The sequence below is a fragment of the Pezoporus flaviventris genome, unplaced genomic scaffold, assembly GCF_033815535.1.
Source record: "Pezoporus flaviventris isolate CSIRO_AGI_PZ_B2104156 unplaced genomic scaffold, CSIRO_AGI_Pfla_v1 ptg000059l, whole genome shotgun sequence".
Classification (NCBI taxonomy): Eukaryota; Metazoa; Chordata; class Aves; order Psittaciformes; family Psittacidae; genus Pezoporus; species Pezoporus flaviventris.
The window spans coordinates 1,404,294-1,429,006 of NW_026892607.1; the positions used below are offsets into that span (position 1 = coordinate 1,404,294).

Consider the following 24,713-nt stretch of genomic DNA (forward strand, 5'->3'; position numbering starts at 1 on the left):
CCCACTGATGCTCTGGGGGCAGCTCTAATGGGCTGGAGTGTTTTACTGTGTTGGTGCCTAATCTTGATTGTTCTTTTAATCCCCCAGGCCCCTGCCTGAGGGTGTCGTGTAGCTCAAAGCGTTGCCATTTGGGTTCAGGAGGGGTTATTCCCTCAGGACAGATCAGTTATTGGTGCTGATGCCCGCCTGGCTGATTTTGGTTGTACGTGAGGGGATGCATGGCCCACCTCCCCGTTTACACGGACACCTCCACGGCCATCGGCAGTGTCTCTGCTATTCCCTGCTCTCTTCCCACAGCACTCTGTAGTTGCTGTTCAGTGCGGGCAATTCGCCCGCCGCCGCTGCAGGGGCTCCGCCGCCCTCAGCCTGCCCCGAGCGGGCGGGGGGCGCGGCCCAGCCTTGGGGCGTGGCGGGAGCGCGGCGGGGCCTGGCGTGGCTCCCGGCTCCCCGCGCCCCGCCGGCGGGCCGTGCCCCGCGGCTTCCCCCGCCGCCCGCCCAGCGTGGCTCCCCCCCCGCTCGCTCTGCAAGATGGCGGCAGCAGCCGAGCGCGGCGCGGAGCTGCCCGCGGAGCCGCCCGCGGAGCCACCGCGGGGGGTTCGGCCGCCGCTGGCCCCCGAGGAGGTGGCGAAGCGCTTGGAGAGCACCCGGCGGGAGCTGAGCAACAGGCGCAAGATCCTGCTGAGGAACCTGCCGGCCGAGAGCAGCAGCCAGGTACGGCCGCCGCCGCCTCCCTTCCGCCCGCGCTGCCGCCGCCTGAGGCGGGGCCGGGAGCCGCGGGGGAGCCGCTCCCCCGGGGCCGCTGTGGCTGAGGTGAGCGGCGGCCGCGCTCCTCGTGCCCGGGGAGTTGTGGGGCTGCAGCTCCGCTTCCTCCCGCCGCGGGTCCGCTCGGGCTCCTGCTCCCGACGCCTTCTTTGTTAGTGCCGGGAGCCGCGGTGCCTGCGGAGAGCGGCTCCAGCTCGTCCTCCCCGCGGCGGGAAGCGTCGCCCTCCCCCGCGGGGGCTCAGGCGAGGCCGGGCCGGGCCGGGCTGGGCTCCCTCCTCCCCGCCTGTGGGTGCCGGGGTCGGGCCCCAGGCCGCGAGGGAGCAGCAGACGGGGGGGAAAGAGGGGGCTGAGGGGCTCCGCGCTTCTCTGCACAAGGTGTGCAAATTTGGCAGGCTAATGAGTGCGGTAATGAATGACACACGTGTGGCTGCTGCTGAGGGCAGCAGCGGCTGGGGGGGCCGTTAGCGGCGGTGCTGAGGTGACACCTGTGTGCTCGCCATCTCCAGACAGGCGGGGCGGCTTTAAGGTCCCGCGGCCCATCCGGTATCTGTGTCACAGCAGAGGTGAAAAGCTTCGAGCCCGGCTGGTTTTGCCCCTGAGCTGAGCAGCGCGCAGGCAGGAAAGTGTTTTCCTGCGATCTCTCGCCGGTTTGGGACAATTCTGCTGCTATTTGGAGCAGAGCAGCGAACTCTTCAGTGCGGGTGAGTCAGAGTTTGAGGCGATTTGGTTGCGCGGTCGCTTCGGCAGCCCCAACCGTTCAACTTGATGCAGGAGTATAACAATATAATGACAGCTTTTATTCTAAAGGGCTCCTTGTCTCTCTTTCTTTCTCCTCCTAAAGCGCAGGCGATATTACTGCCTGTGGGTAAGTGCAGCACGTGTACGCTCTCATTTTCTGTGCATCTCCAGTGCAGAGGGGCCCTTCCTGTTAGGTTCTCTCAGCGATCAGTGTAACTGGAGCCAGCCTGCCCAGTTTGCCACTGCACTGGATGTTTTGTTCTCGTGTATGCGCTGCCTTTAGTTCTGTTTGGCCGCGTTGTGGTGTGACTGCAGGCCCTTGGAGCTGTAGGTTGGGGCAGCTTTGCTCTGATCCCACACGATGTTTCCATGCAGAGCCTCGCGTCTGTTTCTCGCAGCCTGATGGCCTGATGGATGAGCAGAGTCACCGCTTGGAGAACCCTGCTCATCTTCGTGGTCACTTCAAGAAGCCATCCCAGTGACTGTGTTGACAGAGCGAGCTTACTGCCGTATGCCAGGGTGCTTGCTGTGGATAGCCAGAGCAGGAGCACTTTGTCTGCCACTCAGACAGCTGTGTTCCTTGTTCCCGTTGCACGCAGCAGGTACTTCGTGAACGCGCACGGTTCAAAGCACATCGAGCTGTCAAGTTTGGCATTGCTTGGTCAGGCAAAGAATGCTACAGAGAAATAGTAGCGTGCAGGTCTGATTTGGCAGGCTCACAGTGTTCTGGATGTTTGCCATCTTGTTTTGATGACTTTAAAAGTAGCCCTGGGACGCCTTTTCCTGTGCGTGTAAGGTTCTGATGTTCCCCTGTTATAGGCTAGAACAGTACCACCATGTACAGATCCTGCAACCCAGTTTCGGGAGATGGCATTTGAATTGTTAACATCATTGGGCTGTTGGCATTGGTGTGTAAAAGCAGAAGAGTTGTGCTGTAGGGGTGAAGTTTGTGTCCTGGAGCAGTTTTGGAAAGGAGAAGGCTGTCTGTGGTCAGGTATGTTAAGCATACCTGTGTATTTGGCTGTCATTAAGTAGGTGAAATTAGCGCCCTTGTTAAACAGTGCAGAGGTGTTTTGTCTGCTGGTTTCTTCTGGAAATGGTTGGTTAGCCAAGTAAAATCAGATAACTGTTGCTAACCTGGCCAGTTTGTTCACCACTGAGAAAGAGAAGCATCATTAAAATACCGCAGAGGCTTCCGGAACAGGGTTTCATCAACGAAATTACCAATCTCTAATCATTGGAGTTTTGGGTTTGCTGTCGTTGGTTATTAGTACGTGGAGAGTGAAATTAGGTAACAAACATTATCCTGAGCCAGCTGGAGCCACCTATTAAGTTTATTTCTTCTTGTACTTGTAATCTTCTCTTACCTTTGGAGTTCCACCTGTGCTAAACCCAGTTAAAACCAGATTACTCTACAGGCCACAGGAGAAATGTAACTTAGCCATGAAGTTTCTGAACCAGAAGCAGAGTGCCCCACGTTTGTAGTCTTAGAAACCAAACAAACAGCCCTTTAAGTGTCAGAAGCATTCAGCACTTTGGGTGCTGGGTGGCTCTTGTTATGGGGCAAAGGTTGCCCATGTTTGAATCTTGGCAAGGGAGGTTTCTCTCTCAATGCGTTTGGCAACATCTGTGTTCCTAAGGAAGTCCAGAGCCTGTGTTCAGGAGGAAGGGCAGCCTGAAGAAAGCACTTTGCAGTGTGTCCGCCCATGTAAGTCAGCGTTCCCATGTGAGCTTTCTTCCTTGAGTGTCAGTATGAAACAAGTCCAGAGGGGGAGCAAACTAAGTCCAAGTTATGTCAAGAAGATTCTTTCTGTGTTGGGCTTTACAGCTAGCTCAGCCTGCAAATATGTCCTTGCGGGGCTGGTATTTATTCAGGCAGTTCTCTCACTACCATGGGGAAAGGTATTTTTGTGACAGACCTGCAGTAACCATTTCTGTTAGCACCTTCACTGGTCTTTGAAGGCAAAGTCTGCATTTACTGTTTATCTGGCAAGTCAGGTGAGTTTGTACTGCCCTGTTGTGGTGAAATCCTGCCGAGTTGCCAGTTGGTTCCTCATATTCATCCTTGTCTGATTCTGCCAGCACAGTACCTGAACCGTGCATGTTCTCAAAGGTGTGATGTGACAGTGGCCTAAAAATGGACATCTACTGTTGCTGTAACCTCCCATGATCTTGAGATGAGGGACCATGGATATCTTTGTGTTACGTTTTAGATGGCTAAACCTGTGAAAGGAGACAGAAATGCACTTGTTGCTGCTGTAATTCCTGTTAGCGGGGCCAGGGTTGTGAGTAAACCAGCTTAGGAGATCAATTCCTGTTGTGTTTTCCCTCCCTCGATCTGATGTTTTTCTATCCTGTAGCTATATACAAACTGTATGCAAACTGGGCTCAGTGTTTTGTTCTGCTTAGGGGACACTCCTCAATGTGAAGCTCTTTGTCCAAAGCTGAGGGAGATGTGTGACGTGGTAACACACCAGGTACCAAGAAAGTGGGACCCCAAATGTTGTTCTGAATGTACGTGAGATTTTGAGGTTATCCTGTAGCCGTGACTTGTGTCTTACAGAGAATTCAGTAGTGAGTATGGGCCAGGCTGCATGAAGGGTCCCAACAGGCCCTCCCGTTTCATCGAGGAATGCATCAAGAACATTACCCTGCATTCCAACCTTCACAGCCTTTGGGAAGCCTTTGCAGAACATACAAACTTGGAATTCGTCTTGCAGCAGTGGGGAAGTGTTAGGTGCTCGTTCCAGAGTAACCATTTTATGGCCTCATTAGGATGAAGGAGTGTAAGCAGGATCTGAGGAATCCTAGCAGGGCAGTGCCGCATGGTGTTTTACAGTAAGGCAGTCAGGTAAGATTGGCCTGTTGGTGTCTTGTTGGCATGATTAGCCTCTGATGCAGCGTTGCGGTGTTGTGATGTTTGTATGAAGACTGTTTGCCAAGAGAATGACAGGTAAGCTTGGTTGTAGTGGTTCATTTTCTTCTGGTGAGTGCTTGGCAATGAGCTGGCAGTCTCTTGGTTGGATGTCTCTTGTGATTGCCTTGTTGCGTTTGTATCTCCCTGAACCTTCATCTCTGAGGAGCCAGCTAATCCATGTCAGTGACAAGGAATGCAACGACGTGATGGTCAAAGGCATGTATCCCAAATTAAAGGTCCTTGGAGCTATCCTTAAAGTGCTCTGAGTGCTCTGGGAGGCAGGAGGACTGCTCTGAGCAGAGGGAGGGTGGGAAACAATAACTTCCTTTCTCCTTTCCTGGTAAGGAGATGCCAGGAACTTCAGCATGACCAGAGTACAAGTGAAGCTGTACCTTACTAAATGTGAAGTTTTATTTTGCTGGAGTGTTGTGTGGCAAATCAGTTTCTGTTTGTTTTTGTAATTACCCCAGTGGATTAGAAGAATTGGTTTTGATTTCCCCCAAGCCATTGTTTTTTCCCTGTTAGTGATTCCTTATTTAAGTGTGATAACTCCCGTAGGAGCGGTGGCTGTCTCAGCTGAAGAGCCAGTGCTGTGGAAGATGCACTTGGTTCCAACCAGTTTTTTCTGTGTTTGATTATCTTTAAATGAGACCATATTACGTGCTCATTTCTGCTTTTCTTCTTGACCATCTGAGGCTAGGAAATAAATCTTCTAGAGGGGATGCTCTACTTTAATGTCGGACATGAAGTAAAATAGGGCTGATTAATTATCTGAATACCCTGTAGTTCTTCTTTGGCATGACAGAACCTAAAGAAAGGCAAAACATTGAGGTGTTGATAAGAAAGTGGTTCAGTCCACGCGGGGCAGGGATTTACTGTGTGTTTTGGGACTTGATGTAGCCGTCCAGGTGTGGGATATTTCCACTGGGCTCTGTTCCTGACCAAAAGACAAATCGCTTCTTAGCAGGATGCTATTTCTGGTGGGGTCGTGGGTTTTCTGTTTTGCCTTGTGGATTAACCCCAATTTTTCCTTGGTCCTTTTTGATGGAAAGCCTTTAATGAAGTGTGCTGATTTGAGGAAGTGCTCTCTCCCAATCTGTTGGACGCCAGCTGTTTAAGTAGAAGGGGCCTTTGTGTTTCAGTTAGTCCTTGGTCACACTGCCTGCACATGAAAGGCATATTTGCTGGATAGGGAGTAGCTTCCATGCCTTAGGATGTACGTGCTTTTTGATTTTCTTTATTGCTTTTCTTCTGCTTTGTGCTCTCTCATGTTACCTCTTCTCTGTCTTTTTCATCTTTCATTTCGCTTGCGTACCACCCAGTATACCCAGGCTGATGGAACTGATTTGCTGTTCCTAGTGTTCCTTTTATCAGCACTAATATGTCTCTGGAAGATGAGAGAAACACGTTTTTAATTCCATGTCCATCCTGAGTGTACTGAGAAACTGCTCTTCTTCCGCCTTAATGTTTTCTTGTATTACTTTAGTTATGATCTTCGGAGGGCAGGATCTGACCAAAGCCAGTCAGTTCTTAAACAAAGAGATTTGCCCCAAAGGCAGTTTATGGCCTAGAATCCCAGTCTTGATTGTAGTTCAGGTGTCAGAGTTTGTGACTGTTCACGGATGTGAAGAGGGCACGTGCTGAGCTTTAGGACACTCCTGAGTGTTCAGCATTCCTGGATGCCTGGGCAGGTAGACATCTGCTGCACATCTTGGACTTGATCCTGCAGTCGTTGCTCACCTGAGAACTGTCTTTAATACACCATTGAAACAAACCTTGAAGGAGCTCCAACCTCTGTGGTCGTTAGTAGACAGGAGCTGTTTAGAATTGCCCTTTGCATGAGTCCTTTTGCTTTGTTATCTGACCTTTTTGTCGGTGCTGTGGACTCCGCTTCTTGCTCTCCAACAGAGCCTTTGGGATTTCCCCTCCGATTGTTACTTTAAACTGTGTTGGTGTTCTATTGCTTCTTACCTTTTTTTTCCTCCCTTTTTTGTTTCTAGTTTTCTGTCTGCAGTGAAATCCATGTGTTGTATCCTGGACTCAGGCATTTAGTGGTCTGAAATGAAGTAAACCCCCCATTATATCATTCATGAACGTAAAGCGTTTTCCTCAGCAGTCCTTCACTTCCCTGTGCAACTGAAAACAAAGTCTCTTTTAGTTACGAGATGATTTCAATGTCCTTTGTTAGCCAAACATATTATTTAGTTCAGCTACTTGAAAGAGAATTGATTCCTGTTTCAAGAACATGCATGTGAAGTTTAGGCCTTCGGCTACTTAATGAGAGCCAAGTTATAGACCAGGCTTGTGGATTGTTTTTACTGGAAGCAGCACCAAAGTGAAGTGTAGAAATGTGGCCAGGCACCATTAGAATTGTTAAATAGTTTTGTTGCCAGAAGAACACAATCCAGTATTATATCTAGAGAGAGTTAAAGGTGCTGTAGGCTTTCTATAGAGGGTGTGTTGTTCCAGATGATGATTGAGTATTTCTTACATGTTTCTTCTCTTGTGCTGTGAGATCCTGGGTATGAAAAGCTGATTCTATTAAAAATGATCCATTGAGCTTTCTTAATTTGATAAATAGAGCGAATGTGCCTGTTAAGGACTCCCTTCCTTTGCATTGAAAGCAGTGCAGATAATGCAGCGTAGGGACAGATCCTGTGTGTTTGAGAGAGGCAGTTTCCAACTGACAGAAGCTCCTCTTTGCGCTTTTCTACCCAAGACAAGACAGGACAGGCCAAGAACTGAAGAATTTCAAGACCACTTTTCTTACAGTAATAAATAATACATTTTAAAGCATATTCAGCCTGTATTTACTGGTGGTTTCTCTTAAACTCCCTTGAATGCAGCAGGTTTTGCTTTTTCTGCTGATTTTGAAGTATGAGCTGCTTGTTTTCTAGTTAGGATTTTAGTATTTACTGATGCTAAGATTAACCACCTTTCAAAGTCTGCTTACAAGAACTCTGAAGGTTTAAGGAGCTGTATAATAGCTAAGTATTATAAGTTCCATTTCTGTTCCAAGATGTTTAGTTAGTGTTGCTGGCATGGCCCACGTGTTTATGCAAGTACTGTTGCTCTGAGCAAACCCTTTTCTCCTCTTGCTTTCCTCCTCTCTCTTCCTGCAGTACGTATCATCCTTGCTTAGGCCAGGGACACATCCCCTGGGATCTGGCTGTCAGGGACTGCTTGGGCACAAACACACCTCTGTGCCCAAGCGTCGGTGCCGATTTGTACATCAGGTTGAGGAGCCAAATACAAATGGCTCCTTGGAGCCCCGATAGGCACCTCTATAAACAGTGTTTGTGTTAGAAGCTTCACAGGATCCACGGCTGCTGGATGTCTACCACATAGCTTTATAGCTGCTTGCAAGTTTTGGTGTCCAACTGTTACCATCTAGCCTAAAATTCAGTGTGTGACTCTCACGGCAGCTCGACCCGCACCATGCTGGTGATGTTGCCGCTTTGTTTAGACTTAATGTAGAATCATAGAATCATAGAATAGGTAGGGTTGGAAGGGAGCTTAAGATCATCTAGTTCCAACCCCCCTGCCATGGGCAGGGACACCTCCCACTGAACCAGGTCACCCAAGGCCTCGTCCAACCTGGTCTTGAGCACTGCCAGGGATGGAGCATTCACAGCCTCCCTGGGCAACCTATAATATGGTGCAGTTAAACCAGTTAGATCCTGATTATTAATGATAAAAGATAGAGGATACTTTCCAGGGGGGTATTCTGGGCACACTTAGCTGTTGGTTGCAAGAATATTCATTGAAAGAATGAATATCAGTTGAACTTGAGCAGTTATAGGGACTTTGGGGATTTTAGGCTGGTAAATTGATTCCTTTATAGAAGAGGAAAAAGTCCTTTAGGAGCAGCAGTATTGTAAATGTTATGTGTAAAAAACACTAATAGTGGTCAGCAGGTGGTTTGGATGTGGATGTTGTGACCATGGGCAGAAGTGGTGGTGCTTGGGGATAGCAGCCACTGCTCTCATGTGGTACCACCACCAAGTCTATTACTACAGCTTTACTAAACCTGATGTGATAGGAAGTGGTGAGCGCTTGTGTTTTTGGCCAGCCCAAGGCAGTAGCATGGTAAGGATAACCTGGGAGGGTAAAAAGTTGTACTAGAGCAGAGCGTGGGTCAGCGTGATGGCTTCTCCATGTGTGTATGCCATGGTGGTGGTAGGTGCTGGTGCGGGCAGAAGGTTGATATAGCTGGGCCAGGGGTGTGGAGGCCGGGTGCTCCGGGTATCTGAGGCAGCAGGAGGTCGGGAATGGGAATGAGCGGCGGCTGTTTGTTTCTGCTGTGCTCAGGGAAACAGCCCTCTGCTTACATTCCGTGCAAGTTAACAGGGTCGCACCAGGGAATATACCTGACTTGGATGGCCCATTTCTCCTCCCGGAGTAAACACTCCTTCCTGGCCCAGATACTGGGTAGCTGTACACCAAAGGGACCAGCTCCATTCCGTGCTGTTGGTACAGACCGTTTGGTGGCACACTGCGGAACCTCGACAGGAACAGTGAGTAAAGTGTTCTTGTTGCTTTCCCTGATGGTTCTGTCTCTGAGCTGTTGTGGTAGCGTTCATTCTTTTCCAGCAGCCTCAAGTGTTGAGAGAGGTTGAAGGTAAAGTTTAGAGAAGTGCCTGAGTTCAAAAGCTGGCTTAGTAATCATGGAAATATGATGAAGACCCTCAGTCGAATGCCCACAGGTATTTACATGTCTGAGTGATTGGAAGGAATCTACATTTGCTCAAGAGCTGGCACAGTGTGTTTTGGTTTTGTTGATTGTCACAAACACTTCATGTGAAAAATGCTTTCAGTGAAGTACAACAGAACCCAGTTGCAGAGGTAAAGGTCTGTGCCCTGCCATGGGGGGCATGAGAGCACAAGAGCAGTCGCCTTCCTGCAAGCCTTGAAGCAGGTTTTCATTTTAAATCTTCTGTATGCTGTCATCGCTTTTTACATGAGACCTCATCATTATGCACAGAGATGTGTTCAGTGCAGGCTGTTTTCCCTCTCAATTCAAGTGTCAAACAGTTACTTGGAAATCCTTTGGAGTCATCTGATTCACAGATGACTTTGGAAAGAGTGAAAGAATATTTCCTGCTACTTAATGCTATGAAACTTTCAGAGTTGCACTTGTAACATAATATAGGAAATGCAAAAGGTCGGTGTGTCCCCTTTCTGTGAAGTGGGACAGAAATAACTTCTTTGCAGTGTTGAGTGCCACAATAGAGCTGAGCTGTACAAACCTGTGCAGAAGGTGTCTCCTCAGCCTCTCATGACTGAGATGAAGTACCCTCTAATTCTTGTTAGAGAGATGTGCACAGTCAAGTCTCCTGCTGGCCTTGAATCTTTGAATTGTGCCTGGCCTGTTTGGCTCTTCAGAAGCCACATCCTCATCACATCCCATGAGAGGATGTCTGGGAGCTGGAGAACTGCTCCCATATTTTATTAATGCAGTATTTGACAGCTGTTAAGTACTGAAACTAGAGATTGGTGCCCGCTTGACTAAAAGGTATATACCTGATACCGGTCACGGGGAGCCCAATTAACCTTTAGGCTATATCTATTGTATTAGCAAACTGACATGTAGGCTTGGCAACTGGAAAGGGGCTGCATTTAAGCTTTCCCACAAAGCTGGTTGATTATTTTGCTTACGCAAATGACCTTTTGCTGTTGTGTGTGGGATTTATCCAACTAAACCGATGCAGGTTGCTACTTGTGGTTTCTTCTTGGGGAGGATTAATGTTCACCTCTGCATTCTCACCGCTGAACTAAATTGTAGACGTGTGCATACACCTTGCTCTTGGTGAGGAGTAGCTGTTGCAAACCGGTGCACACTTCTTACACTTGCTCCTATACCAGCCCTCCCACACTCCTGCTCTCTTCCCATTAATGAGTAGGAGTAAATAATGCTCTTGGGATGGATTCCTCATTGAGCATCTGTGCAGTAACTGATAGAAGATACTTTCCAGGGGGTATTCAAGACACCGTTCTCTACCTGCTAGTTGAAAGAATATTCATTGAAAGAGCAAAATGTGTTCAAGTGAGCTTGAGCCCTTCCAGGAAACCGAAGCAGCTGTTGTATCTCATGACAGCATTGCCTGCCCGCAGTGAACTGCATGATGTGGTGCTGCCGGTATTTGTTGTCTGTGTGGTGTTTTAGAGACGTACATAAGAGTCGTTGGGGGGGTTTCTGTTGAATGAGCTGTGATGTTCTTTATCTTTATCAGAAGACACTCAACGGGTGACCCTGTTGTGCTTATGTGACTTTATAGAAAGAAAAGTAAATGAATCAAACTCAGCCAGTTTTTGATTTGACTGCTGCAATAGTATAAGCAGCTCTAAACCAACTGTTTGATAGGGTTTCTGTGGTGAAATCTTTAGTTTATTGTGAAAGTGTTTGGTTTGGTTTGGGTTTTTTTTTATGAAGATGGATTTATCCACTTCTGTGGTCTATTGAGTTATTTCTCTGATGTTACTTGTGCTTTTCTCTTTCAGGAAATCCATGACTTATTTAAAGATTATGAAATCAAGTATTGTTACGTGGACAGAACTAAAAGAACAGGTAAGAATTTACCATCTTCCAGTGTCATTCGTTTGAGCTCTGTGGTGAAACTAGTGAGGAGCATCATCTGCCATGTATGGAACCATTGACTTCTGTGCCATCGCATAGCTTGTTTGTCCCTCTGTGCCTTTTTTGGCTGCATAGTTTGTCAGCTTCTACGGAAACCTGTGGGACCTTGGAAACTCCACTGATGTCAGCCCGAAGTAGGTAGGGCCACTGTGGTGTATCCCAGGGTATTCTTTAGTGAGCATCTCTTTGGGACGAAGCTAACCTCAGCTGTCTGGTTTCCTTGATGTACTGGTCCCGGGCCTCCCTTAGAGCAAAGCACATGTGCCTGTGACTTGATCAGAGGAAAAGGCACCTAGCTGCTGATGCGTTTGTGGCAGGTAATACAAGCCCCAAGCCATTATTTCCTTCTTTGAAGGACATGTCCTCCATTAATTCCTGAATTGTTGAAGTCTGAGCCTCCATTTACAAGTGAAGTCTCTAAATAGGGGATTCGTGGAGTTTAGTGCTTGTGAGGTACGGAAATGGACAAATGTTTCTCTGCAGGTTCCTGTCCTTGCAGGTCAGCAGAGGTCCCACAGCCTGGGCTATGTCCTGAGGCAACCTTGGTTTTCAGGACGAAATCTTAGTGCAGGAGCTGTGATAGATGGATCCCAGGCTTCTGTGAGGATAAGGGTGTTTCTTGACACCTACCTCTGAGGAGCAAAATTTGTGCTTTACTGTCCCATTATCCTGCAAATTGGATTTCTGCCTCTGGAATAAGGCCAGTTTGTATGGGGGTACTATAGTCTCTAACAATAGACTGAACATTTGGGTTCAGCATGAAAGGAAACACTTGAAAAGACTTGGAAAGAGTGAGGGCAGGATGAAGTCATTTAATGTAGATGCTCTCATATATAACTAGTTTTTTTACTGTGTGTGTTTGGGTTGGTTTTCAAGTGTATATGTACGTGTGTGTGTATATGTGTAGTTCCTTGCCTATTCATGTGATGTTTTGTATGTTTTCCTGCATGACTGTGACAGCAATACACTGCAGGTGCTTCATTTTGTCTTGGCTTCTTAGTTGGGTAATTAAATTACTTTATCTCCGAGTTCATGAAGGCCATAGAACTATCTTCAGAGGCCCTGTTGTCTCAGAATCACCATGGCTGTCCAGTCATAGCATCACAGAATAGTTAGGGTTGAAAGGACCTTAAGATGGTCCAGTTCCAACCCCCCTGCTATGGGCAGGGATGCCTCAACAAATTCTCAAGCCTCTCAGCTCTTCCTGCTCGTGTTCTTTATCTTAGAGACTATTTGTGGTGTTAGTTTTGCTGTGCAAGAAGCAAAGGTTCTGCTCATGGTTTTGACCGTGTCTGGGGGTGTTGTGTTTGTATTCAGTCTGTCTTGGCCAACAGACACAGCAGAACAGTCATCCATCCAAAGATGGACCTAGAGATTGTAGTGTGGACTGTTGGTGTAAGGAATTCCGTTTGTGTTGAGGTTTATATGTGTGTGTTTTGGGTTTTGTTTTGTTTGGGTTTGGGGTTCTTTTAGCTAGGTTTGGTGCCTTTTTAGTTTAATAGGTGTATTTGGAACTTTGTAGGGTCTGTAGAATTCAGGGTTCCAATTAGAACTTCTGAATTGTCCCGAGGTTTCACTTATTCCACAAACTAATGTAAGATAAGGGATCAGCTTGGGGAAGTAGCTCTGCATGACCTCAAACACTGGGGAAAAGACCCAATGAAGACTTGGTCTTCTATCTGTAACTCTTACGTAACTATACTTAGAATACCGAAGAGTATCCTGTTAGAGAAGTAGGTGATGCTGCGTGAAGACAATGGAGAGCAAAACCATGTAAATCAGAAGTGCCATTTTATGGTATTTGAGAAGCATGTTGCCAGTTTGCACACCATGTCTTCTTGGTGTGAGCGCTGATGCACGTCTTTGGGCAGGAGAGATTGTAAAGCGCTCTGGGAAGGCATCGACCACGCTGCAGGAATCATCTGGCTGCCTGCAGGACCTGCATGGGGGAGAGAAACTGGGGTTTTCTTTCGCAAAGTAAGAGTGGTACACTTACTTGGCGTGGCGTAACTGTGGCTTTGGCTCCAGCTGTGGGCAACTTCTTGAAGGTCTGTGGTCATGCACAGGGTAGAGACATGGTGAGTGCTGCGGAGGTCCTTTTCTCCATGGCTGTGACTAACTTTGAGCTTCCTGCTGGACCTAGATGGGAGACGTGTACAACGGGTGCATTGATACTCCATTGCGTATGAGCACGGGCATCTTAGGTCTGTAGGTGTTAGAGATGTCCCTTTCTCCATGAATGCAGATATCATCTGGCAGCATGAGAACCCTGGCTGTGGAAGACTTACATGAGTGGCTGTAGCTCCTACTTTGGAGTAGATGTTAGGACTCGTTAGGTGTGCTACAGGGCACTGAGAGCTGCCTGGCAGACTGTTGGGTTGGCAGTGTGCAGGAGCCCTGGTCTGGTGGCATCCCTGTTCTGGAGCCTGTGTGGAATTGTCCGGCACAGCTGCACAGGACAAATGAGGCTGCAGTGCTGTGGGCAGCGGTGCCATTGCTGTGTCCTTCCCCTTCATGGCCTCTGCTCTCAGCCCTCCCTCTGGTGCTTCTGGTGCTGCCAGTCTGGTCTGGTGCAGCCCTTTTTGTACTGGTTTGGGGCGTACGATGAGCATTCTGTTGCCTGTTCCATGGCCATGAGAAGAGCAGGAGTGGTGCTGGAGGTCCCCGTGTCCGTGGCTGTGGGAACCTTTGTGCTCTGTGTTGGACTTGGATGAGGGACAGGGCCAATGGGTGCTTTGTTTCTCCAATCCCTAGGAGCATCTTCTGTCTGTAGGATGAGGATGAGCTTACAGAAGGAGTGGGTGTTGCAGAAGTCCCTTTTTGCAGGGGTGCAAGTGCTGCCTGGCTGCGTGTGAGACCTGGGTGTGGAAGGGGTACATCAGTGGCTGTAGCTGTCGCTTTGCCGAAATCTATGAGTGAAGATGTCTTAGAAATCCTGCTCATGTTGGGGAGCTCCCATTGTCCATGCTTATGGGCACCTTGTGCCTGCACTATCTTATGTGGCCTGTGTGGGTTAAAGATATTTTAGAGGTGGGGCTCTCTTTTGGCTATGAGGTTGGGCACCTTCTGGGTGTCTTTGGGATGAGGATAATACTGCAGAAAGGTTGGTTGTTACAGATGTCCCTTTCTCCTTGGGTGCAGGTACCATCCTGCTGCATGAGAGGCCTGGCTGTGGAAGACTTACATGAGTGGCTGTAGCTCTCGCTTTGCTTTGGGCACCTTCTCCTAGACTGCTGTAGGACGTGTGAGAGATGCTGTGGATGCTGCAGAGCTCCATTGTCCATGGCTATGGGCAGCTTCTGGCTGCCAGTGTTGCCTGCATGGGGAACAGATGCTTGAGGTGGCAGGACCCTCCTGTGGCCATGAATATTGACAGCTCTTCCTGTGTGTAGGATGAGGAAGGGGCAGGGATAGGTGGGTGTTTTGTAGCCTCTGAGTCTTTGCTCTCTCGTCTCCTCCTGTGCCAGTGTGGGCAGCTGCAGCTTTCCATAGGGGTCTGTTGTGAAGGTTGTGGCTATGTCCTTTGTGATGTGGTCTGGGTGTGCTGGAGTTGACGCTGCCATGCCATCAGGAGTGGTGCTGCCAGCATCTGTTTTGGGAACTTCCAGTGGGAGAGGGATTTAAGTTTTCCCTTGTACATCCTTTTGTGAAGCTCCTTGCAAACCCAGGTTGGGGTCGATGCTAGGACTCCTTACCTGTGCTACAGAGCACTGAGAGCTGCCTGGCAGACTGTTGGGTTGGGAGCATGCAAGAGCCCTGGTCTGGTTGCATCCCTGTCCTGGAGCCTGTGTGGAATTGTCCGGCACAGCTGCACAGGACTAATGAGGCTGCATTGCTGTGGGCTGCAGCACCATTGCTGTGTCCTTCCCCTTCATGGCCTCTGCTCTCAGCCCTCCCTCTGGAGCCTGAGGTGCTGCCAGTCTGGTCTGGTGCAGCCCTTTTTGTACTGGTTTGTGGCGTACGATGAGCATTCTGTTGCCTGTTCCATGGCCATGAGAAGAGCAGGAGTGGTGCTGGAGGTCGTTTTCTCTGTGGCTGTGGGAACCTTTGTGCTCTGTGTTGGACTTAGATGAGGGACAGGTAGAATGGGTGCTTTGTATCTCCAGTCCCTGGGAGCATCTTCTGTCTGTAGGATGAGGATGAGCTTACAGAAGGAGTGGGTGTTGCAGAAGTCCCTTTCTGCATGGGTGCAGGTGCCGTCTGGGTCCATGAGAGACCTGGATGTGGAAGAGGTACATCAGTGGCTGTAGTTCTTGCTTTGCCTAAGGCTGTGAGTGAGGATGTGTTAGAGATCCTGCTCATGTTGAAGAGCTCCCATTGTCCGTTGCTACAGGCTCTTTGTGGCTGCTCTGTCTTATGTGGCCTGTTTGTGTTGCAGATACCTGAGGAGGTGGGTCTTTGTTTTGGCCATGAGGGTGGGCACCTTCTGGCTGTCTTTGGGATGAGGCCTAGAGTGCAGTAAAGTTGAGTGTTACAGGTGTCCCTTTCTCCTTGGGTGCAGGTATCATCTGGCTGCATAAGAGCCCTGGCTGTGGAAGACTTACATGAGTGGCTGTAGCTCTTGCTTTGCTTTGGGCACCTTCTCCTAGACTGCTGTAGGACATGTGAGTGATGCTGCAGAGCTCCGTTGTCCATGGCTATGGGCACCTTTTGGCTGCCAGTGTTGCCTGCATGGGGAACAGATGCTTGAGGTGGCAGGACCCTCCTGTGGCCATGAATATTGACAGCTCTTCCTGTGTGTAGGATGAGGAAGGGGCAGGGATAGGTGGGTGTTTTGTAGCCTCTGAGTCTTTGCTCTCTCGTCTCCTTCTGTGCCAGTGTGCGCAGCTGCAGCTTTCCATAGGGGTCTGTTGTGAAGGTTGTGGCTATGTCCTTTGTGATGTGGTCTGGGTGTGCTGGAGTTGACGCTGCCATGCCATCAGGAGTGGTGCTGCCAGCATCTGTTTTGGGAACTTCCAGTGGGAGAGGGATTTAAGTTTTCCCTTGTACATCCTTTTGTGAAGCTCCTTGCAAGCCCAGGTTGGGGTAGATGCTAGGACTCCTTACCTGTGCTACAGAGCACTGAGAGCTGCCTGGCAGACTGTTGGGTTGGGAGTGTGCAGGAGCCCTGGTCTGGTTGCATCCCTGTCCTGGAGCCTGTGTGGAATTGTCCGGTGCCGCTGCACAGGACAAAAGAGGCTGCAGTGCTGTGGGCAGCGGTGCCGTTGCTGTGTCCTTCCCCTTCATGGCCTCTGCTCTCAGCCTTCCCTCTGGTGCCTCCGCTCCTGCAGGTCTGGTCTGGTGCAGCCCTTTTTGTAGTGGTTTGGGGCGTACGATGAGCATTCTGTTGCCTGTTCCATGGCCATGAGAAGAGCAGGAGTGGTGCTGGAGTTCCCTGTGTCCATGGCTGTGGGAACCTTTGTGCTCCGTGTTGGACTTGGGAGAGACAGGGCCAATGTGTGCTTTGTTTCTCCAATCCCTAGGAGCATCTTCTGTCTGTAGGATAAGCTTACAGAAGGAGTGGGTGTTGCAGAAGTCCCTTTTTGCATGGGTGCAGGTGCTCTCTGGCTGCATGTGAGACCTGGATGTGGAAGAGGTACATCAGTGGCTGTAGCTGTCGCTTTGCCGAAATCTGTGAGTGCAGATGTGTTAGAATTCCTGCTCATGTTGGGGAGATCCCTTTGTCCATGCTTATGGGCACCTTGTGCCTGCACTATCTTATGTGGCCTGTGTGGGTTAAAGATATTTTAGAGGTGGGGCTCTCTTTTGGCTATGAGGTTGGGCACCTTCTGGGTGTCTTTGGGATGAGGATAATACTGCAGAAAGGTTGGGTGTTACAGATGTTCCTTTCTCCTTGGGTGCAGGTACCATCCTGCTGCATGAGAGGCCTGGCTGTGGAAGACTTACATGAGTGGCTGTAGCTCTCGCTTTGCTTTGGTCACCTTCTCCTAGGCTGTTGTAGGACGTGTGAGAGATGCTGTGGATGCTGCAGAGCTCCATTGTCCATGGCTATGGGCAGCTTCTGGCTGCCAGTGTTGCCTGCATGGGGAACAGATGCTTGAGGTGGCAGGACCCTCCTGTGGCCATGAATATTGACAGCTCTTCCTGTGTGTAGGATGAGGAAGGGGCAGGGATAGGTGGGTGTTTTGTAGCCTCTGAGTCTTTGCTCTCTCGTCTCCTCCTGTGCCAGTGTGGGCAGCTGCAGCTTTCCATAGGGGTCTGTTGTGAAGGTTGTGGCTATGTCCTTTGTGATGTGGTCTGGGTGTGCTGGAATTGACGCTGCCATGCCATCAGGAGTGCTGCTGCCAGCATCTGTTTTGGGAACTTCCAGTGGGAGAGGGATTTAAGTTTTCCCTTGTACATCCTTTTGTGAAGCTCCTTGCAAGCCCAGGTTGGGGTAGATGCTAGGACTCCTTACCTGTGCTACAGAGCACTGAGAGCTGCCTGGCAGACTGTTGGGTTGGGAGCATGCAAGAGCCCTGGTCTGGTTGCATCCCTGTCCTGGAGCCTGTGTGGAATTGTCCAGTGCAGCTGCACAGGACAAAAGAGGCTGCATTGCTGTAGGCAGCGGTGCCGTTGCTGTGTCCTTCCCCTTCATGGCCTCTGCTCTCAGCCTTCCCTCTGGTGCCTCCGCTCCTGCAGGTCTGGTCTGGTGCAGCCCTTTTTGTACTGGTTTTGGGTGTACGATGAGCATTCTGTTGCCTGTTCCATTGCCATGAGAAGAGCAGGAGTGGTGCTGGAGGTCGTTTTCTCTGTGGCTGTGGGAACCTTTGTGCTCTGTGTTGGACTTAGATGAGGGACAGGTAGAATGGGTGCTTTGTATCTCCAATCTCGTGGAGCATCTTCTGTCTGTAGGATGAGGATGAGCTTACAGAAGGAGTGGGTGTTGCAGAAGTCCCTTTCTGCATGGGTGCAGGTGCTGTCTGGCTGCGTGTGAGACCTGGATATGGAAGGGGTACATCAGTGGCTGTAGCTCTCGCTTTGCCCAAGGCTGTGAGGGGGGATGTGTTAGAGACCCTGTGGATGCTGAGGAGATCCCATTGTCCATGCTTACAGGCACTTTGTGGCTGCCCTATCTCATGTGGCCTGTGTGGGTTAAAGATATTTTAGGTGGTGCAGCTCTCCTTTGGCCATGAGTGTGGGCACCTTCGGGGTGTCTTTGGGATGAGGCCGAGATTATAGGAAGGTTGGGTGTTACGGATGTCTTTTTCTCCTTGGGTGCAGGTACCATCCTGCTGCATGAGAGGCCTGGCTGTGGAAGACTTACATGAGTGGCTGTAGCTCTCGCTTTGCTTTGGGCACCTTCTCTTGGAGCCTTGCAGGAGGACGTGTGAGAGATGCTGTGGATGCTGTGAAGCTCCCATTGTCCGTGGCTGCGGGCGCTTTCTGGCTGCCAGTGTTGCCTGGGTGGGGAACAGGGTGGTAGCAGTCTCCTTTGGCCATGAGCATTGGCACTTCTTGTCTGTGTGCTGAGGACGGGGCAGAGGTGCTGTGGGTGTGTGGCAGCCTCTGAGGCTTTGCTGTCTCGTCTGCCAGTCTGCACTGGTGCCTCTTTTTTATAGGGGTCTGGGGCTGACTGTGTCACGAGCCCCATTGTGACGTGGAGTCTGCGGGTTGACATGACATGGAGCTGTGGGTCGGCTGTGATGGGTGCTGTGACATGAGGAGTGCTGGTGCCAGGATCTGTTTTGTGGACTTCCAACGGGAGAGGATTTTATAGTTTCCCTTTGCACATTCCTTTCGGAAGCTCCTTGAAACCCAGGATGTGGTAGCTGCAAAGGACAAATGAGGCTGCATTGCTGTGGGCAGCTGCACTGTTGCTGTGGCCTTCCTGTGCATGGCCTCTGCTCTCAGTGCCCCCCTCTGGTGCCTCCGCTGCTGCCAGTCTGGGCTGATGCAGCCCTTTTTGTACCTGTTTGAGGCCTACGATGAGCATTCTGTTGCCTATTCCTTGGCCATGAGAAGAGCAGGAGTGGTGCGAGGGTCTCTTTTGCTGTCCAGATCCTCATCTCCCCAACTGTTCTTTTCAGCCTCCTGTGAACCAGAATAGTTCCAGATATGTTGCTGTAGCAGCGCTGCTGTTGCCAGTGTCTTTGGGCACCTTCTTTCTGGGAGTAGGACTACAACAGGGTATGGGCAGTGTGGATGTTGTGGAGCTGTCGGTGACAGTGGCTGTGGGCACCTTTGAGGTTTTCCTGGGACCTGAGTATGGGAGAGATCCAGTGGGTGCTGTATCTCTGCATGTGCCAAAGGGCTGTGGTGAGCTTCTGGCTGTGTGTAGGCTGAGGACAGTGCAGAAGTGCTGTGGGTGTGTGGGAGCCTCTGAATCTTTGCTCTCTCGTCTCCTCCTCTGCTGTTTGCACTGGTGCATCCTTTTTATAGGGGTCTGGGGCTGACTGTGTCATGAGCCCCATTGTGACATGGAGTATTATGAGCTGTGGGTTGGCTGTGACGGTGCCATGCCATCACGAGTGCAGCTGCCAGGATCCCTTTGGGAACTTCCAGTGGGAGAGGATTTTATAGTTTCCCTTTGCACATTCCTTTCGGAAGTGCCTTGAAACCCAGGATGGGGTAGAGAGCAGGAGTGTTTTACCTGTGCTGCAGGGCCCTGAGAGCTGCCTGGCAGACTGTTGGGTTGGAAACGTGCAGGAGCCCTGGTCTGGTTGCATCCCTATCCTGGAGCCTGTGTGGAATTATCCGGCCCCGCTGCAAAGGACAAATGAGGCTGCATTGCTGTGGGGACCCCCAATGCCTTGCCCTCCACCCTTATGTAAATTGACACAGCTTAATCACACATAATGTGACACAGGCACTGAAATGAAAATGTACTGTTTGTCCAGAGGAGGCCACGGAGCTGCTGCGAGGGCTGGAGCAGCTCTGCTCTGGATCCAGGCTGAGAGAGCTGGGCTGGTTCACCCTGGAGAAGAGAAAGCTCCTTAAGGGGAGACCTGAGAGCAGCTCCAGTGCCTAAAGGGGCTGCAGGAAAGCTGGAGAGGGGCTTGGGACAAGGGCCTGTAGGGACAGGCCAAGGGGAATGGCTTTAAGCTGCCAGAGGGGAGACTGAGATGAGCTCTTAGGCAGAAGCTCTTCCCTTGGAGGGTGCAGAGAAGCTGTGGCTGCCCCATCCCTGGCAGTGTTCAAGGCCAGGTTGGACACAGGGGCTTGGAGCAAGCTGCTCTAGTGGGAGGTGGCAGGGATTGGGGCTGGATGAGCTTTAAGGTCCCTTCCAACCAGTCTGGGATTCTTTGAAATCCTTAAAAAGAATGGCTGGGTTTGGGTGAGGAAATGCTGTTACCTCTGGGATCTGTGAGAAGAGGAGCTCAGTAAAGTCTAAAGAAATTTGACAGCAGCAGGTCATCCTTGCTGATGGTTTTGGAGGTTGTCTTTAATACCTTTGGCATAGAAGACATGTTCCGTTGGCCCAGCCTGCCTGTACAAGTGCCTGGCTGTGCTGATCCTCTTTCAGTTTGAAGTGCAAGGTGTGCGTTTGTCTGTCTGTGAACTAAAGCCAAGTTTTTCCGTGACTTCCCTGTGCTTTGCACATCTGTTTGTCAGTAGAAGATAACACCTGCATTATCTTCCAGCTGCTTGGTTCAGCGCAGACTCTTACATCCTCTAATTGAACCGGTGCCAGGCAGGACATGCAATGGGAGCGCAGGAGTTTCCATCCGGACATCAGGAAACTCTTTTTCACCATGCGGGTCACCCGCACTGTTACGGGTTAAACATAGAGGATGTGGAGTCTGCCTCTTTTGAGATCCTAAGAACTCATCTGGATAGGACCCTGCGCAAGCAGCTCTGGGTGGCCCTGCTTGAGCGGGGATTGGACAAGAAGACTTCCAGAGGTGCTTCCAGCTTCTTCCTGGTTTTGACTGTGAAATGCTTTGGGGACTGGAAACCCTCAACAGATCCAGTAAGCCCAGAGGGAGAAGATACAGCTACTGTCATCAAACAACTTCAGTAGAATTAGTAATGTGTTGACTTTTGATTCCTAAATACAACATTTTGTGCTCCAAGTGGTGAGATCATGTGTGTCTGTGTTTCTGTAGTCCCTTTTTGAGTTTATTCCTCATGATGTTGATAATACCAGGTATTAAAAACCACCTGTGTTGTATCTTCAGGGAAGAGAATTTGGGATTGAGCCTGTGACTCAAACTGAAAGAGGGGAAGTTCAGGTTAGATAAAAGGCAGAAGTTCTTTACTGTGCAGGTGCTGAGGTGCTGGCACAGGGTGCCCAGAGAAGCTGTGGCTTCAAGGCCAGGTTGGACAGAGCCTTGGGTGCCATGGTCTAGTGTGAGGTGTCCCTGCCCGTGGCAGGGGGTTGGAACTGGATGATCTTAAGGTCCTTTCCAACCGAGGCCAGTCTGGGATTCTGTGATTCTCTGATGTATCTTGATTTGGTCTCTTCCAGCGTTCGTCACTCTGCTGAATGGAGAGCAGGCACAAAACGCCATTGGGAAGTATCACCAGTATTCTCTTCGGGGAAAAGAGATATCAGTGCAACTGCAGCCGACAGATGCTTTGCTGTGCATTACCAATTTACCCACTTCGTTTACCTTGGAAGAGTGTGAAGAACTTGTGCATGAGTATGGCAGTGTTGAGAGGTGTTTCTTGGTCTATAACGAAGTTACTGGCCATTCCAAGGGCTACGGCTTTGTGGAATACATGAAGAAGGACTCCGCTGCCAAGGCCAGGCTGGAACTTCTGGGGAAGCAGTTGGAGGAGAGCACTCTCTTTGCACAGTGGATGGACGTGAACCAGCTCACCCCAAATCTTATTCACTCTAAGTGCCTTTGTGTGGAGACATTTCAGAAAGACTGTGCTGACTCCAAAGAACTGATCCAAGCTTTCTCCCTGCAGTATAAACCTGTGTTCTGCCAGGTATGTTCAATTTGTATCTTCTGGAAGGTCAGGGTTGTGATTTAAGTAGCTCTGTATTTCTGTGATTCCCTGCTTGCTTCCTAATACTTGTGTTTTTCATGTAAGTAGTGAATGGTTCTGCATCTGCAGTGTGATGTATGCTGTGGTACAGCTGCTTTCTTGGTGCTTGTTTGCAGTGGTGCTGGGTGTTAGCTGGGGATTGTGCAGAAGACTCCTGTGAGCACCAGTAAAATGTTTGTAGGACATCCCCTTCCTCGTGCTTTGGATTGAAAGCCAATTTAGAAATATTTCAGAGAGCCTTTGAAGTGCGCATGGCTGTTGGTTTTATTGCTCAGTAAAGAAAGCAAGCCTGTGAGTCTATGAGTACCACAAGTGCAGCAGTTTAGATGGTGGAGAAGATATATATAAACACACATATGTGTGTGTGTGTGTAATTCATATATTTAAGAAATGTCTGCAAACATCAGATGTTGTTTTTCCCTAACTGAATAAGATGTAGCTTGGGATCTAGATGTTACTGTCAGTTGCAGTATCTGTAATCTCCAAGGAGCTCGTTCAGATCTCCTGGAGTTGCCTTACTGCTGTCAAGGAAAGCCTGGGTGAAAAACGTCCTTTTTGTTTCTTAGTTTTCTTTTTCTTAAGGAGCTGGAGTGACAGAGCAGAATGTTTGCAGTCTCGTTCTCATGGAGCTGCCTGTTTCTGTTGGAGATTTCTTTTGCCTTTCAAAATATCCATCAGTCGACGGGATTGCCTTTGAAATTTGAAATGTTTTCATTTATTTGTGGGGGGAAAAAGTATTGTAATGTTTACTTTGTAAGAGCTGCAAAGCAAAGTCCTTTAAATAAAGGCTGTCTCCTTAAAATAAGCCCCATCCATGGGTGCCCCTCCCTCGTTCTGTCTGCTGAAGCGCTCTGAAACTTTTCCTGTCAGTAAGATTTTTCTGGAGTGTTTCTGTCAGTGGAGGCAAAGTCTACATTTATCTTTGTAGAACCTTTGGGTTCTATTGCCCTGTCTGTAAGAGAGGTGATAAAGTGCGGAGGGAAAACGCTGAAAGCCTTGCATATTCTGTAACCAAACTCGATGTCAGAGAAGATGGTTTAAGCACTGTCCTTTGTTCTCCTTCGGCAGAAAGAAAGAGTGGAGACTGTGTGGTTGTTAAACACACACACATGTTAACAAGTCCTAATAGAACCATTTTCTAAGTCCCTGTGGCAGGCAGTTGGAATTGGATGAGCTTTCAGTTCCTTCCACCACGAGGCAGTCTGGGGTTCTGTGATTTGGGTTTGTTTCATTGACACCTCTGTCTGTGCTGAGTTTTAATTCTCAGTGTGGCAGACCTTCTTCCAGTGTATGCTCAGATTTAACCCTCTTCAGTGCCCAGTACATAAGGAAGTTTGTGCCAGGTTGTTTGAAAGGATTTTTCTGTGGTTTTGAAGTTGGAGTCATGTTTCTGTTCTTTGACTGATGTCGCTCCCTGACGTGCTCAGTTACAACTCGAGTAGGTAGCAGCAGCCCTAAAGTACTTGTCTGGGTTAAGATGCTTGCACAAATGCTGTGATTTGGGAAAGGGCAGAGAGATTCGGTTCTTCGTAACAAGGGCTTTATCTCCCATAGTGAGTGTTGCTCTATGGAAACGGTTGAGAGAAGGTAGCCGCTCTCCAGCCTTGCTGCAGCAGCTCTAACAAACTGCAGCCATTCACAGCCCCTACAGGAGGGGAAATTCTCACCTGACAGAAACTGAAAATGCGATTGCTATTTTTATTCTGTCATTTTGGGTAAAAGCCTGGGGTTTTAGTTATATCCTTGCAACTTAAATGCCAACTTTCTGGCAGCCAGACGTGTATTGTTTGAGCATTATGAAAGGACAGAGAAAATCTTGTGTTTGAACATTGATGTGGCATTTGAAATTCATTCTAGTGCCATGTTTTATGAGTCACACACGTATGCTGGAAAAGTGGGTTTGGCTATTTCTAGGCATTACAGTGCTGTCTAACTCTCTGATACCTGCCTGCCTTAGTACTCCAGATGGGTGGTTCTGCTTTGTGGTGTTTCTTCTTGTCGGTTCTCAGAAGCAAAGTGTTCCAGGCAGAGCTGGGAGATGGGATGAGAAGTCTGCATGTGACCAGAGCTGGCCCTTCCCTTGCAGGGGGGTGAATCTGGGTTGGACAAGTGAGGCAGATGGGGATCTCTAACTTGCTCTGTGGTTGTATATGCTGAGTGATTCCATGTTGGTGCTTCCTTGTGTGTTATGTTCTGAAAATCTTGAGCAGGATAATCCAGCAGGGAGGAGGTGACAGTACTTGTAGGGAGCTGGATGGTCAGGATCATTTCAAGGGCTGCTTGTGGTGCCTGCTGCCTTTAGTTCTCATTTGGGTCTGCTTTGGAGACCTGGGACCACTAGGCAAGCCCTGGGGGTGCCTGGAAGCCCCTTAAGGGGAACTGGGAGCATGCCAGAGCCTTGTGAAGGCAACGAGGTAACCCCTGGGGGATACTGGGAACCCCTGGGGGATACTGGGAACCTGTGTGGGTCAACTGGGAGTAACAGGGAGCCCCTCAAAAGACTCTGGGAGTAATTAGGACCCCCAAAATGTTCTGAGAACCTTTCTGGGGGAAACTGAGAGTCACTGGGACTGCGCTTTGTTGTTTCAGAAGATGGTTTTTACACAACTTTGACCAGTGGGAGCGCATCCTGGGGAATTTTTGCCATGGGGAACGCCGAGACTCCATTGGACTGATTTTGGTGCTCAGGCACTGGACAGGAATGGGGAATAGTGCAGGGGTGAGGATTTCAGTGTCAGC

General features: G+C 49.5%; 1 protein-coding gene across 1 annotated transcript in view; it reads left to right on the plus strand.

Moving 5' to 3' along the window:
- Positions 1-21,593, plus strand: part of LOC133277640 (ribonucleoprotein PTB-binding 2-like) — a 67,335-nt gene extending 45,742 nt beyond the window's left edge. Inside the window, exon 4 of the mRNA XM_061469677.1 lies at positions 21,445-21,593. Coding sequence (XP_061325661.1) covers positions 21,445-21,462 — 18 coding nt within the window. The 3' untranslated portion in view covers positions 21,463-21,593. The remainder of the gene's footprint in view (positions 1-21,444) is intronic.
- The last annotated feature ends 3,120 nt before the right edge of the window (positions 21,594-24,713 follow it).